General features: G+C 45.2%; 1 protein-coding gene across 1 annotated transcript; it reads left to right on the top strand.

Moving 5' to 3' along the window:
- The first annotated feature begins 591 nt into the window (after positions 1 to 591).
- slc38a7 (solute carrier family 38 member 7) lies at positions 592 to 14342 on the top strand. Its single transcript, XM_006641459.3, has 11 exons — positions 592 to 678; positions 3442 to 3987; positions 4513 to 4711; positions 5701 to 5848; positions 6205 to 6303; positions 8068 to 8125; positions 8933 to 9047; positions 9265 to 9412; positions 10572 to 10771; positions 11623 to 11677; positions 11975 to 14342. Exons 2-11 carry the CDS (start codon positions 3733 to 3735, stop codon positions 12087 to 12089), a joined length of 1392 nt encoding a protein of 463 aa, XP_006641522.2. The 5' UTR covers positions 592 to 678; positions 3442 to 3732; the 3' UTR covers positions 12090 to 14342.
- Positions 14343 to 15814: the final 1472 nt, after the last annotated feature.

Genomic DNA, 15814 nt, shown 5'->3' on the forward strand with positions numbered 1-15814 from the left:
CAGGATGATAACCGGGCGGTCCAGTCCATTCTGAACACCCACACTCGTGCATTCACACCAAGTCGTTGTTATTCCTCTCTTCCTTTTCTCCACCTCCTTTTCTGCTGCAGAGATTTGTGTAATATTTATCCATTTTAAGAACTAGCAGAGGCGTATGGGTGGCACAGCTGAACTGAGTACCAAATTGCCTGCAACGCAGCTATTACGCGCACCGGTAAAATAAACGAGGGACTAAATAGCATTAAAAAAGTACAGACTATTTTCATAAACCTATCTTTACAAAAAAACCTGGGGGCTCTTTTAAATAATACTAAACGCAACTCAACATAACTCTACTTAATATCAATATAGAAACACGAATTAATCACATTTAGTTTTTTAAATGTTTTTGCCGTTATTGATAGTGAACAGTAATGCTTACAGTTGTACCCCGCGTTATGTTTCGACGGAGCTGCAACTACAGAAAAGTGTAATACTAATAAACTTAGCAACAACTAAGGAAACCTTCCAGGACAAGGAAAAAAAACCAACCTAACCCAAAACTACAGTTCCCATGATCCACCTGTCTCGCGTGAGGGCGAGCAGGTCACGTGACAATCACATGTCACTGCAGCTGGATCAGCAGGAGGAATCTGCCCCAGCAGCTACAATAAGGCGAGCGAGAGGAGATACCGGTTGGTGAGTGTGTCTGTTCAGTGAATGCCTTCGCTTACTAGCATTGTGTTTTCTTTCCAAACGTGCCTGTGAACTCACTGAATGTTACTGCGTTAAGGAATTTATTAGCTTCCGAGCGGCATGTAGGGAGTCACAAAAGGAATGAGGCGATGATAAGGTCGGTATCGATGCTGGGCGATTTGTGCATACACACAATCCGCAAGCCAAGCGTGCTAGTTTAAATGAGGTGTCTCCGAGCCTGGTCGTGGAGAGACAGTATTTCATTCTGACTCTCCTCTTAGCAAGCTGAATCGGCTGGTGTAGCTGATAAGCTTAACAGCTTCTCAGGTGCTGCTCCGACTCTGAAAACCGAAAGCACGCCGTCCTACCAACACCAGCATGCCCCCTGTCCGGCGTGAATGATTTCATTTACAGCGTGTGTATAGGTGAACTGAAATTCTAGTGAATATAGCACGTCAGACTGGTGTTTCCTTACCCGTATCTGAGGTTTGATTCACCTGTGATCAGTGAAAACATGAGGAATGTGGACACCGAGTCTCCCTCTGTCCTTTCCCTGAGGTCAATATGGTGACCCGTTGTGATTTAAGTTAGCATGTGCGAGGAAGGCAGGATTTATGCGAAAGGTGGGTTCAAGCCCTGCAGAGGTTCCTCACGTTTGCCCACTGACCCGTTTCAAAGTGAAACATGATTTGGATTTGAATTGCAGGAGATGGTTTCAGTCCCTCGAGTTGTTTTTGAGGACTTGAAGTAATAATGGCATACAGAGAATTAACATAACAAAGCCTTATTTAGAGTACTCCACGGTGATTTTTATTTTTTAATAGTGCATTACAAATAAAGCTGATCTTGATCATGAAATTTTACGGTAGCAAAACTGAAATATTTTTTTTTCCAGTAGTAAGCAATTATAGATCCTTTTACAGGCTTAGACCGCAGTACAGATTTTGAATCACAAGACCAAGAATATTACGACATGCAGTGACATGTATGCTGGTCAGTACAGAAGATACTGTTATTTAGTTTTCCAAGGGAAATAGTGGTGTCTCCTAGATCGGAGACCTTATTTGTTGAGGAGCAGTTACTATATAATTTTGAAAACCCGTCGTTGCTTTAATGAAGTTCCTTTCTATTTCTGTGTCGCGTAAGCAATGCCTTGTTTCTTCCTCGCCTCTTGAGGAACAGAGATCTTCAGAGCGGTGTGAAAATTTAAACAGGAACAAAGTACGAGAGAAAGAGCCCATATAAGACCGGCAAGCAGCTGACGTCATGTCAGGAATTCTGTCTTGTTCCCCATCTAAAGCGGAATAACTCAGACGCGAGTGTGAAAATAAAATGACTATTATCCAACAGCAGAGACGTGCAGAGTCCTTTTGGTGGGCAGTGGCTCAAAAGGGGAGAAGGTGCACTTTCCTGGGATTTTGTTACATACGAGTATCCTGGACACAGATCAGCGCCCGCTTGTGTTTCTGTGTTTTTTTAATTTGAATGGAAGTTTGGATGCGACCTCAGAGGCGTTAATCATATTCCCAACCTTGGCAAAATAAATGGTTGTCCATAATTGCTGATTATGTTTGATTAACAGACAAGATATTACACCCGCTCCACTGAATATATACTTTATTTTCCTGATATAACACAGCTTAATAAGAGGACAGAGCAAATGAAACAATCGGCATCTAATTACATATTCATCAAAACTGAAGTCGTACAACATTTACCGATGTAATCATTCTTGTGAGGCAAGACTCTTCTGTTATTGAGGCGCACATGGAATGTAGCCTAAGGAACTGGCTTTTTTGATGACCATTTTCCTGTCTGTACGCCGCTAGTTGTGACCCAGTTGTTGAAGCGATGTCCTCCCTAAATTCTCTCTCTTCTTTTTCTTTTTTTTCTGGAGCCATGTTCTCCTGTTTCTGTGACTGAACCTTATATACTGTATACAACAAAGACTATGCATGTTAGCTGTTTATGTCCAATACAAAAAGACTGGCTTGTCTACTCGGTGAACTCAGTTTTCTTAAGGAAATCTCAAATCTAGCTAAGCAGCCACGCAGACAATAACGTGGCGAATTCGACGGTTTGCAAACGTAGAGTAGGTGAATGAAAATAGTATTTTTTAAACACAAAGTGCTCAATACGACACCCTTGGAGTGTTACTTTTGTACAGTCCTTCTGAAAATCTGTGTATCTTCTCACCATTCAAAAATGTTTAACACGATCTCCACAGGTGGAGTAGCCTTCGTCGCTTCTCGCTGCTTTTTACAACCAACGGGAGGCGGGCGCTGGTGCTCAGATGAGATCGATTAGGTCCGACATTTTATTTTCCTAATGGGAGATTCGTACTAAATACAGAGGCAGAATCGTCAAGTGGCAAAAACCAAAAAAAATTAAATTGGTTGGACTTTTTTTCTACAAGCAAAAAGAGGCACTTGGGCCCATGAGGGCAAAGGGGCTTGAGCCAGTGTAGCCGCCCTGCTCTGCACATCCCTGTCCTAAAGGTTAGACCAGAAGTTTCAAGCTCAATTCTCGGAGGGCCTGAACGTCCTCTGAGTTTAATCCACCCGTGTGCTCGGTTACATAGTGGGTCTAATTGTTGAATTAGCCACAAAGATGGTCGTATTTCAGTGCAGGCTCTGGGGTGATTGCTGGCAACTGTACCTCACCTGAAGCGGTAGTCCTGGGGAATCAGCTGAGGAAGACCTTAAGGAAAGTCATACGTGTCTGATTTAAAGAACGGCGTGGTTAATTGACTAATTGGCCACGCAGGTTGGTGGGGAGCCCAGAAGACAGCAGGCCCTGCGGACCCTGAAACAGACTGTGCTGGGGGAGTGATGCAGGGGGCAGCAGCCGACACCCCGAGAGGATCCCCAGCGCCCGGTGGCCCGCAGTGAGCTCTTCCCGAGGGGCCACGTCTCTGACTCGCCCACCCTTCGCGGCCTCGCTCCTGCACCCACGTCGCAGACCGTTCTGGGCTCCGCGGTCACCCCAGGGGCGAACCTCCTCTGTGCGCGGGGAGCGGGAGGAGTGGAGGAGGAGGAGGAAGGGCGAGGCGCTGCGATGTCCCGGCCGGTCATGGCGATCAACAGCGAGGGCGCGGACTGGGGCTGGAGCGAAGACGCCGGGGAGAGGGCCAGGCTGCTGCAGAGTCCCAGCGTGGAGGCGGGGTCCCCGGCCCGCGAGCGGCAGGGGGGCACCTCCGCGGTGGGCGCCGTGTTCATCGTGGTCAACGCCGCCCTGGGTGCCGGCCTCCTCAACTTCCCGGCTGCTTTCAACACTGCCGGCGGAGTCACGTCCGGCATCGTGCTGCAGATGGTAAAGGCCTTGATCCTCGAGGGCTGGGGCTGTAGGGGAAGTTAGGAAGCCGGGCATGACAGAGGGAGCCAGGTGGCATCACGCTGCTTCCTCATTGCCGATGTAGCACAGCCTCCCGTCTGTAACTTTGCACATCCCTGTTTTTCACAGAGACAGTCCCTAGCATTGTCATAAATTATGTAAGCCTGCCATAAACATAGGCTGGCAGGGGACTCAGCTGCTTGTTTGTGTTTTCTGATTCCCGGACTAGCGTGATGCTTCAAGGCAGTATTTTTTTTTAATGTTCTATAACCGCCAATACAGCAGTAAAATTTTTTGTAGCCTCTTAATAGCCTCGGTTTACATCACTTTCCGTGTGTCCGTATTCGTCCTGGTGAGGGCAGCAGAAAAATGCTGGTTTGGTTTGTGAGATACTCGTCTTGGTGGTCTGAAGGGTAGATGCAACCCGGGGGTTCTGAGGCTTATTGCGAAACGCTGGCACCTGACGCCCTGACCCTCACCTTCTCCTCCTGTGCTCCACTGCAGTGCATGCTGCTGTTCATCATCAGCGGGCTGGTGATCCTGGCCTACTGCTCCCAGGTCAGCAACGAGACCACCTACCAGGAGGTGGTCCGGGCGGTGTGTGGGCGTGTGCCAGGGGTGATATGCGAGGTGGCCATCGCCGTCTACACCTTCGGCACCTGCATCGCCTTCCTCATCATCATCGGGGACCAGCTGGACAAGTGTGAGTACCGGGCTGCTACTGCACCCTGACAGCTGCTCTGACAGCCCTCAGCTCAGGGCGGAGATTTCGAGCAAATTTCAGCCTTGAGCAGTTGGGTTGAGCAGTTGTTCAGTTGAACGGTGGTTTATCTCAGTGTGTCAGGTAATGGGTATAGGAATGACCATGTAACAAGGTTTGTGCATTGTGCAGAACCCAAGATCTCCAGAATACTTACTGTTGGAATCCCCATTGTATGGTCGGTTATGACTTTCATTTATTTTTGCTTGCAGTCAGTGATGCAGGCAGCACTGCTAGTATGAGCACAGATAAAATCAATGGTACATTTAGATGTCTGTGTAGCGGAAAGACATGCTTTTGAATTTCATTGGAATACTGTGCCATGCATATAGCAACAAAAAGCATCTCTTTCTCCTTAGAATAAACCTTAAGAGCCTGTGTAGTTCATTAAACAGTCTCAATAATTCAAAAAAAATATTTTCTCTCTTTGGGCTTCATTGATTGTGAGGTTTCCTTTGTCGCACAAATTGCACTCTTGTGTTGCCCTGGAGCTTCCAGGGGCGGGGCTAATTGAGTTGTGCAGGATACTGAGTGACTCAGCTATTGATTTCATCAGCACCCTGCTCCTGTGCAGTCCTCTGCTCAGCGCAACAGGGAAGAGCTACAGTTCATGGCTGATAACCCCTGGCTTAGCAGGTGCCATGGGCAGAGAAGAAAATACATTTTTAACATGTTGCTGGTTTCCTGAATAGCACCGCTGACTTTTATTAACTCCTACAAGGAATGTGTAGATGCACAGTACTCGTTCTCTCTCTCTTTTCCTTTTGGAACGTATTTTTCCATAAATAGAAATAAATATTCCGTCTTGACCCGCTCGTTTCTCCGTTTATTACATGTGGCCTGCAAGTGTGTTTCCAAGCAGGGAGAGACGCTCCTGAAAGTGGTGCTCTGAGGAAAGGGTGCTGGTTTTGATCTCCCTGACCTGTTTGCAGTGGTTGGAGCGATATCCCATGAGTCGGCGGGAGCGGTCAGCAGTGGCCCCTGGTACACTGACCGCAAGTTCACCATCGTCCTGACCTCCGTGCTGGTGATTCTGCCCCTCTCCATCCCCAAGGAGATCGGCTTCCAGAAGTATGCCAGGTACACGCAGGGCAAACCTGTTAGCGTCCACGCCACGTGGAAAATTGAAGTGTTCATAAAGGTGAAGCTCAGCATCATAGCTTTGCCAGAGCTGTGACTTTTTTTCATTTTTTTCCATCAAAAAGTGTCTTTTTATCCAGGCTTAGGAATTTATAAGCATGCATTCACTGGAGATTATCACTGATGCAAGCACCAGGGACACGCCTTGCCTGTCTGTGTCTTCTAATAGGGTTATAATAGCATCTGTAGTGTGATGAATAAAACTAGCTAGTGAATGGATGTCAAAATGCTCTCCCGTTTCACTTACTCCTGTTTAAGAATATTACTTCCTAAAGGGTCCCCTTTGTCCGTTGCAGCGCACTGAGTGTCATCGGTACCTGGTATGTCACCATTGTGGTCATCGTGAGGTATATCTGGCCTGATAGTGATGTCTCTCCTGGCTATATCCCCACAAGGTGAGCTCAGACCCTGCCTTGATCACTGGGATCTCTCACTATGGTTTGCCTTGAAGTTTTCCACAGAGCAAATCACATTGCAAAACAATGGAAGTGTAGTTCTCACTGTCTTTTTGTGCATTTATGGACACTTTTGAGAAATGCTCCTGAAGGCAGCTAATTGAAAGACCTTTAAAATTAATTTTGCTGCCAGCACTTAAGGTAATTAAGCCTTTCTGAGTGGAAAGAGTTTATACTGAAAGCACTCATGAGGCAGTAAAGGTTAATATCTCCCAGGGAGGAGCCTGACAGTCAGATCTCTGCTCATTCTGAGATATTTCACTGCTGGGAGCTGATGATTTAATTAAAGAAAGGGAAATGGCTGTTCATCTCCTCAAACTATGAAAGATGAAAGAAAGCAACCTGTCTGTATTAATTTTTCATTCTTCACAATTCTTTCACAACTGATATGATTTTGGTTTTCTTTTATGTGGCCAGCAATGATAAAAGTTTCAGCCTAAATCCTTCAGGATGATGTTATTTAAGAAACACCTTGTTCCATAGTGAAAATTGTTGTTGTTATTGTATCGATCACTGTTAGAACCAAGCACATATGAGGCACATGATGTGGACAGAACTTGACCTCACAGAGACTTAATTAAAACCCAAGAAAAAAGCTAAAAATGGAACAGCACACAGTAAGTTTAGAAACAGCACCAACTACATATTTCACTTTATTTCACATAACACATGTTTTGATGCGGCAGCTGTATTCATAGGCTTGGCTGCGAGCAGTTCACATGGTTTACATACTGACAGGGTTGTTCAATTTTTTAGCTTCTTTTTATGATGGGACATTTCAAAAGGTTCCCTAGTAAAAATGTTAAAATACTAATAAACTGCCTCATAAAATGTTTTCCACAGTTCTTTTGCTTGATTCCCCATTAAAGCCATAATAGAAGCAATTCCATTATGTTCGGGTGTGGTTACATAATTGCATGTGAATGGGGTTTCTTTGCCCCTGATTGTGCTGCAAGTTATTTGCAATGCACAGCCTCCTCTCTTGGGGCCTGTAAGAGTGGCGCGCCATTGCCAGTGCTGACGTTGGAGCCACAATAAAACCCTGAAAGGCTTTCTGGGAATCCTCTTATCGAACGCAGCAACTCCAGTGAATTCTACTCCATACTCATCCATACTCATCTCAGAGTCTCGTTTCTCCCTCCCTTTCATTCGTGGTTTTTTTACATATCACAATCGCCCAGTCTAATGTTGACTAATGTATGTGTATGTGCATACAAAAACACACATATGCTCACACCAAGGGAATACAGGGTAATTGCTTTCAGTTATTTTAAATTGGATCATTCAAAAGAGCCTTGCGTGGTGAATTCAGCTCCAAGCGAATTGTAAAACAGTCTGTGATCAGTGTGATATTTCCATGTGCCTGAGTTACTGGAGTACCGGCTACATCAGACTGGAACTCGACACAAACACAGGTATTAACAACTGTAGCCTTGGTCAAACGAGTTCATTGTATGACTTGTAGTTTTAAAGCACCTGCCGGGTTATTTTTGTCTGTTGTTTTTCTGTAGGCATCTCAAGTTGGCGTATTGCTGTTTAAGTAGGCGCCTGTGAAGTCACGCCATGCTCTGCCCACAGCGCAGATGGCATCTGTGCTTGGTCCTCATCAGCGATGGGCTTTTGCACCATCGCGTAAACTGGACCGTTAATTTATTAGTCCAACCAACCTATCTGATAACGCATTGTGTTCATTTCATTTTCTAGTCCTTCCTCGTGGACGGCAGTTTTCAATGCGATGCCAACTATATGTTTTGGATTCCAGGTATTCATCTTTAATTATTATCTTTCATTTTGTCAGATTTTTATGCAAAGTGGCTTGCAATTGGGTGCAATTTATATATATATATGTAATTTTTTTTTTGCTATTCCATTATACATTTTGCTAGAATAACATGGATCAAGATTTGAGCCCCTTGTTCAGGAGTACAGCAACAGGCAGTATCCCCAATGGTGATCTGAACCTCTAACCTTTAGTCCTGCAGTCCAGAGCCCTGCCTATTACTGAACCTTGCCATCTTTGATATGACTCTTCCTGGTCATAATCCCCAGATAAAAGAGCAGGGATGATGGAGGATTTGCCTGGAGAGTGCGTGATGGAAGCATGCAGTGTATGAAATAGGTAAAAAGGGCCCAGTGACCTCCTCTCATTGTAACCTTCTGTTATGCTCTTACATGAGTGTGTGGAAGTCATGCGAGTGCTTCTTGGCCTCGGTTAGGGAACTGCTGGGTACTCCCTGAGCAGATCTTTGCAGATCTCTGGCGGTAATCGCCCTCTCCAGCTCAGACGCCACAGGTAAGAGTTGCCCACACTCACACTTCACCTCACAGTTTTTGCGAGAAAAGCTGTTCCTGTATTTCTTAGCGTGGTCCCCAGTGGAGCCGCGTTCTGTCTTGCAGTGTCACGCGGCGTGCCCCTGATCCAGGCAAACACAGAGGAAGAGGTCTCTGATGAAATTACAGAAGTGGAAGTTGGTTCACACGTAGGCTGACTTGCGGCATGCAGGTGGAAAAGCCTTCCGCTCGGGCCCAGATGTCGTAACCTTTGTTTCCCGCGCTCTCCTGATTTCAGTGCCACGTGAGCAGCGTGCCCGTGTTCAACAGCATGAGGAAGCCGGAGATAAAGCCCTGGGGTGCAGTGGTGACCGTCGGCATGATTATCTGTCTCTTCGTCTACACGGGCACAGGTGGGGAAAGGCCTGTTTTCCGGCGATCCTCTGCCCTTTGAGCAGTTTTAGCTGTGAGAAGTTGTCTCGGCAGACCCAGCCTGCATGAGCGGAGAGGCCTCAGGGGGGCGTCCTGACGACCGCAAGGACAGGCTTGGGGGGAGAAGAAGAAGTGCCTGGTCGCTTGGTCGAGCTGGCCCGGCGCCTCGGCTCTCTCTGACTGCTCCCCTTCTTGCAGGCGTGTGTGGGTTCCTGTCATTCGGCTCCAGCGTGAGCCAGGATGTGCTGATGTCGTACCCCTCGGACGACATCGCCGTGGCCATCGCCCGGGCCTTCATCATCCTCTGCGTTGTCACCTCCTATCCCATCCTGCACTTCTGCGGCAGGTAGGATCTGATGTGTGTGTGTGCACGCGTGTGCGTGTCTGCTGGTACCTGCTGAGAACAGAGAGAAATCTGCGTGGAGGGGTGTGTGCTTGGGTGTGTCAGCTTACATGTCCTGATATGTGGTATTATTTAGTCTAGCGCAGTGGTTCCCAGCCCTGGAATTCGCAGTTGGTCACCCCTGTACCTGTTTCTCAGTTTCAGAGCTGCCCTTGTTCAGGTGTGATACCTGAAATATAATCAGTGCAGAAGGAAAAAAGTTCATTGATATAGTCTATATAGTCTGATATATTTTCTGTTCACCAGTTGATCTGTTTAGTCAGAAATAGCAGCCAACCATTTAGGGGGTGTCTGCATGACTTTCTCTGTGCTGAAGTTGTGGGAAACAGTACTCCTGAAGTCTAAACAAGCAAGCAGGTGAATTAAGTCCCCTGTTTGCACTGGAGCTGTAGAGGTCAGCTGGAATAAAAAGCAGCCGAGAGTGTTTGTCCTGGCCAAGGGCTGCGAACTGTTGCTCTAAGCAGAGGATCCGCTAAAAAGTGTTTGTACTGAGCAGCAGCAAAAGAGAAAGTGCAGCCTATTCTTTTTTAATGTGATATTCTGTTCTTGCATGTGATAAAATGTGCACCCAGTTTGGAATTCCCCTGTGCTGCCCCTGTGCCGTGCTGAGCTTGTGGGTGTGCTGCGGACCCCGGCGAGAGACGCTTGTCTTTCCATGTGCACCTCCCAGGCTGGGAGAGAAGAGCGTCTGTCACTATCAGCAAGCCACAGGGGTGTGAATAATAATCCTTACAGTTATATAGCGCTCTTCTGGACCCACCTGGATGATGCACCAGTACGCTCTTCACACATCTGCTCTAGGTGGGGGGGGAGCTGAGTGATGAAGACAATTCATAAATGGGGATTATTAGGAGACCATGACTGGTAAAGGAAGGGGGAGATCTGGCCAGGATGCCTGGGTAACACCCCTACTCTTTTGAGAGACACCCTGGGATTGTTAATGACCACAGAGAGTCAGGGCCTCAGTTTTACGTCTCATCCGAAGGACGGCGCCTTTTTACAGTGTAGTGTCCCCGTCACTATACTGGGGCATTAGGACCCACACAGACCGCAGGGAGAGCGCCCCCTGCTGGCCGGTCCTCACTGCCCTTTGCCCCGGCAGGGCGGTGCTGGAGGGGCTGTGGCTGCGGTTCTGCGGCGAGCCGGTGGAGGTGGACGTGACCCGGGAGCAGCGGCGCCGGCTGCTGCAGACGGTGGCGTGGTTCGGGCTGACGCTGGTGCTGGCACTCTTCATCCCCGACATCGGCCGCGTCATCTCCATCATCGGGGGGCTCGCCGCCTGCTTCATCTTCGTCTTCCCAGGTGCCCGCTCTCGCTGCGCTCGTGTGGCGCTGGAGGCGCTCTGAACACGAACCCCCCCACTGCAGAGCTTTTAAAGAGCTCGAGTCTGGTCTGATGACTGCTATTCTAGTTATCCACCAGAAGGTGGCGCAAGAGATTGTCACTTTTTAACACTGCTGGTCAGTTAGGAAAAGGACATAACAGTGGACGCCGTTTTCTGGTGGAGAGTAGCTACTCCAAGTCATTTTTGTATTTCCAGAAACGTGCATGTATTTATTGCACCTGAAAGGACACGCCTCTTCATTTTACAACTCCAGCATGCGTGGAGATCTTTCATTGCGGAAGAAGTCCTCTAGTAGTGTGGAGGCCAGGCAGAGACAGTCACAAAGTACTGATAAGAATCATAGAGGTGCGGCTCACCCACACAAGTTGCTTGGTCCTGTCAAGAAACAGGGCATGCTGGGATATCTGAAGTCTTGCACTGTGAGATCTATGTCCATCTGCCTCTGCATACTTGCCACGAAAAACTGTTTTTTTAATGGGCTGGTATGCTTTAAAGAAAATACTGCACACGGTTTGGATAGTATCATTGGGACACCAGACAAATGATAGGAGAACAGCTTTACATGGCTGTTTTTAATAATTACTGTTTGCATCGCATTTTCTCACTCTAAAAGCACAGTGTGGGTGAAGACTGGTCCCACTTAACTTTCAAAGCACTGTATTTCAGCTCTGGGTTCAGCACAAACTAACACATTCTTTCAGATGGTCTGACAATCATTCTTAATTGCAATTAAAAAACAAGATGCTTGCAGGATATCTTGTTGTTTCCAGTTCTGCTGATGTACATGTGGTTGTCTCTCATTTCTCAGGGCTGTGTCTAATTCAGGCCAAGCTGTCAGAGATCCAGGAAGTCAAACCCTCAAGGTAGGCAAAATTCTTGTTGTTCCAATACGAGCCAATTCACTTACTTTCATTAATTATGGTGTTGAGAACCAGAAAGATGAGCATACAATCTGTCCCTAAGTAACATGAGGAGAAAATGTTTTTAGGTGAGCGAGATTGTCATTTCTGTCATGCACACTGCAAAGTAATGTTATGAATAATGATTTCAAACCTTTGAATGTGAAAGAGAAAGAAATACTGTTTCAGTGGTATGGGCTGGTGTACGCAGCTTGTCACTAGAGGGAGATGTGACCCCCAACTTTTATTCTCTTCTGTCAGCTGGTGGGCTCTTGTGTCCTATGGTGTCTTCATGGTCACCCTGGGGGCTTTCATCTTTGGCCAGACCACCACCAATGCCATCTACCACGACTTCGTCCAGCACAAAAGCCAGTAGACCTTCAGCCTGCAGCAGGAGGAAAGGCAGCTCTGCAGCGCCCCCCTGTGGTGCAAGAGGATGACCAGCTGCAAGCAAACCAAACTGACATCATCACACCTTATCCACAGGGCTGCACCAGGGAGTCTACCTCTGTACAGGACTCTCCCTAAGAGTGCATGTAAACTAGACTGTAGGTGATGCTCACCTGTGTGCAGCCTGGCATTTCTTCACACAAGGGCTTCGGAGAATGTGTCTGTTCTGCGCAGCTCATTTGTAGAAATGTAAAAATAACCTGCAAGTCAAGGGAGGTCCGTATAGGTACCACGGAGGCAGCAATTATTAGCTGTTGGAAAACCATTAGGAGAACTGAGAATGTTTTCTCTTCTGCCCAAAGCAGTGCCAAACTGAAGGTGGAAGACACAATGTGCTAATTTGATGAGACTGAAATTTTTTATACAGCATTCAAAAGGGGGAAGACACAGCAAGCCCTAAATCATCTTTGCCTGACAAGACCAGGGCCTGTCCAGATTAAATTTCCTTATGTGCAGTTGGTTTGAACACAGTGATTAGCTGTTCGTATGATTAAGTCAAATCATTCTGCTGTTGATACGTCTAATGAATTTGTGATAATCATAGGGTTGCAGAAGAATGCATGTTTCTCTATCACATTCTATCCATTCCGGGAGTTTTAAAAAAAGAGAGATCTTTTTCTATTAAATGCCCAACCTTTTTATTGTTCTTAAAGTAATGGTAATAGGTGTTAAGTGCTCTGATTCTGTACTATGCATTTTCCCTGCCTATGATGGATTGCAGACAAGGTGAGAACCGCAAAGGTCAGAGGTCGCACCATTGCATGCTGGTGATTCTAAATGTTCCATTGTGGAAGAGGTTCTCTGGCAATGTGGGGGCCAGACAGAGACCGTCACAAAGGAGTGATAAGGGTGGCAGACTTTGAATTCTGTGTGTGTGTGTGTAAAGAATGATTTTCAAAACACTTGTGACATGTAAGGAAATTCGACAGAATTCTACATTTTAATCAAATCCTTTCAGAATCAGATGCTTTTTAAAAAATAATTAGGATACAGTTCATGTAAGTGTCTACTTCATTACAGTGTTCTGACTATGTTTCCTGAGATGTATACCAAGCATCAGACAGGAAGGCTGTGTGTTTTTATTCCAGTTCCTTTTATTCTTTCAACACACTAGATTAAATGTTTTTAAAATACCTCCATTATGTATTTAACACACTATATTGGCAACAATGGACTTGTCACCTGCATTTGAGATTATTATGGTCTCCATGGCATAGTGTTAAAATGAACTGATACTGAATAAGATGTAGCAATATTAGTTTTGGATACCCGTTTAAAGCAATTTTATAATGTGCATTGTACATTGTTTTTTTCTGTATTGTTGGACACTAGACGGAGCTAGTTTTATTTTGCACAAAAGAAACAACCAAATGTACTGTACGATGGATTGACTTTGTAGATATTGAAGAAGGTTATCTGTACTGAAAATGTATCTCATACCCATATCTGACACATGCCCGTTGGCATTGCTTGCACGCTGCCTTCAAAGAGGTGGCTTCGCTTGCAAGGTGGAGGCCTGATTGAGCTCTTTAAACTCGGATGCTGGTTACATTCATGTTTAAAGAATACACCTTCTCTGTTTCCAGAGGAAAAGGACAAAAAGTTTATCCTTTTATAGAATCTGTATGTTCGAACTGGAGGTACACACCTCTTGCAAATAGAGTTTTTAAAGTCACGAGTTTTGACTTCATTTCAAGTGAGCCTCATCTTGCACTGTTACCCATGCAAACACTCAGCTTGCCCATTGCTTCCTGTATACCTTATGAAGGAGAGCAAACCCCATGCAGGGAGATGACTTTATTCAGAGCTGAGTAATATGCAGGATGTTATTTACAGTTTATTTTTTTCTAGGAGCACATTAATTTTCCTCCCTCCTGTAAAGGCATTACTCAAATTCCAAAGTTGTTTAATTGAAATCCATTGGAAGTGTACTGTTTTACAGATTGTTTTGATATGTTTTTAATTTTTCCATTTTTTACCTTTTAGATTTTCACACAATAAAGGGAATCATGCTGCTAAGGGATTGTCTGCACTAGCCTGTCGCAGTGTGTTGATTGCAGAATTACTGTGGCTGTCCTTATGTTCCGTGTTCTGACTGGGTGGATTTTTAAAGTCATAGAGAAGTGGTGAAATATCTTCTTGCTGTATATATTAAAAAATTGTGTTCATTACTCATAAATGGTAAGTGGAAGTGATCTTTGTGCTAAATACAAAACTTATTATTGCTTGAACAAGACTATAATAATGGCTGGGTTAGCAAAGTACAACTGGCAGGCAGGCTGACGTCTGTATTTCAGACATTAGTCAATTTTAAGTAATCTCTTCACAGGGGCTTTTAATTCTTTAAAAATTGGCTTACGGTATGTGTATTAATCAGTCCCTTTCCTATTATAAATTACACCCTGTAAGTGTAATCTTACTTAATGCTTTGTGGGAAGTTTAGGGAACTTTTTGCACGTTTTTAATGTTTGTAGAGAGTGTTGTGCTTTCACCCTTTCACATTTCACGACAATGTATTTTCAGCTCGTGTTAAAAAATTAACTGGAATGCGATAATAGCTGTACCTTATCGAAGGGCTTTTCCATTAAGCCACATGGATAGAATTATAATGGAAGAAAAACATTTCCTTTATCAGCTTTATATCTCCCATAAGTACATTTGCATTTCCTGGCTCATATAAATTATGTAATGCACTGTGAGTTTTATAATGTTTTGTTTTTAATGTGTAAATCATACTTAGGAAGGGTAATAGTGTCATTCCTCTATGTATTTTCTCCATGTCCATCAGCTTGTGCCTGAACATGATCATAAGCATAACTTTAGTCTGAATAGCATGTTTTCCATGAGGTGTTTCAAATGACTATTTTAAGTTCATTCCAGCCATTATCCATAGCTGCTTCAGCTTATAGAGTGGAGTCCAGTTTGGTAGAGACAAGGTTGTAGGGTGGGCTCTCCATCTCCATATGTGCACACACAATTTAGAGACCCCTCTCTGCCTAGTCCGTGTCTTTTCACGGAAAGGTAACACACAGGTAAGGGAACGTACAAAATCCATACAGAAAGCTCACCACATCAGAATCAGTCCCGAGACCCAGGAGTTGCGAATTACAAACTGTTTCTCAGGAAATCAAAACTCACAGAGACACACGGAGATGTTACATTAGGATTTTCTTTCCAGCTTCTGTTTTTTTTTTTCCCACAGCACTATTATTTTAAAAGTTTATTGAAATCATGGGGGGAGTCAGTCTGATGAAGGCATTGCCCAGGTGCAAGGTTCTCCTTGCAAGAAAGGACAAAAAACAAGTGCACATAGCCTTCTGCACTTGATGCACCCTCTGGCTACCTGGAAACTTCTGTTGTTTTTTTAAGGTGTAAACCCAGCAAGCCTGGCACTCTGTCTGGAAGGTCAGGAGAGGCAACGGAGGAGACCAATGTGACTCCTGTCTGGGACGTCCCTCCATTTCCAAGAAAGCCCCCTATCTTGTGCAAACATTCAGTCTATATGTTCTTAGCAGCCTGACTCTGCCTCAGACAGAACACCCTATCATTAAGAAACAATTAGTGCAGACTTTAATCTCCAAAAAAGGACATTTGAGATTTTTTGTAATAATTGTATAAATCTCTGCCTTATGTCACTGAGTGTTCTATTAC

Source organism: Lepisosteus oculatus, chromosome 20, assembly GCF_040954835.1.
Source record: "Lepisosteus oculatus isolate fLepOcu1 chromosome 20, fLepOcu1.hap2, whole genome shotgun sequence".
Classification (NCBI taxonomy): domain Eukaryota; kingdom Metazoa; phylum Chordata; class Actinopteri; order Semionotiformes; family Lepisosteidae; genus Lepisosteus; species Lepisosteus oculatus.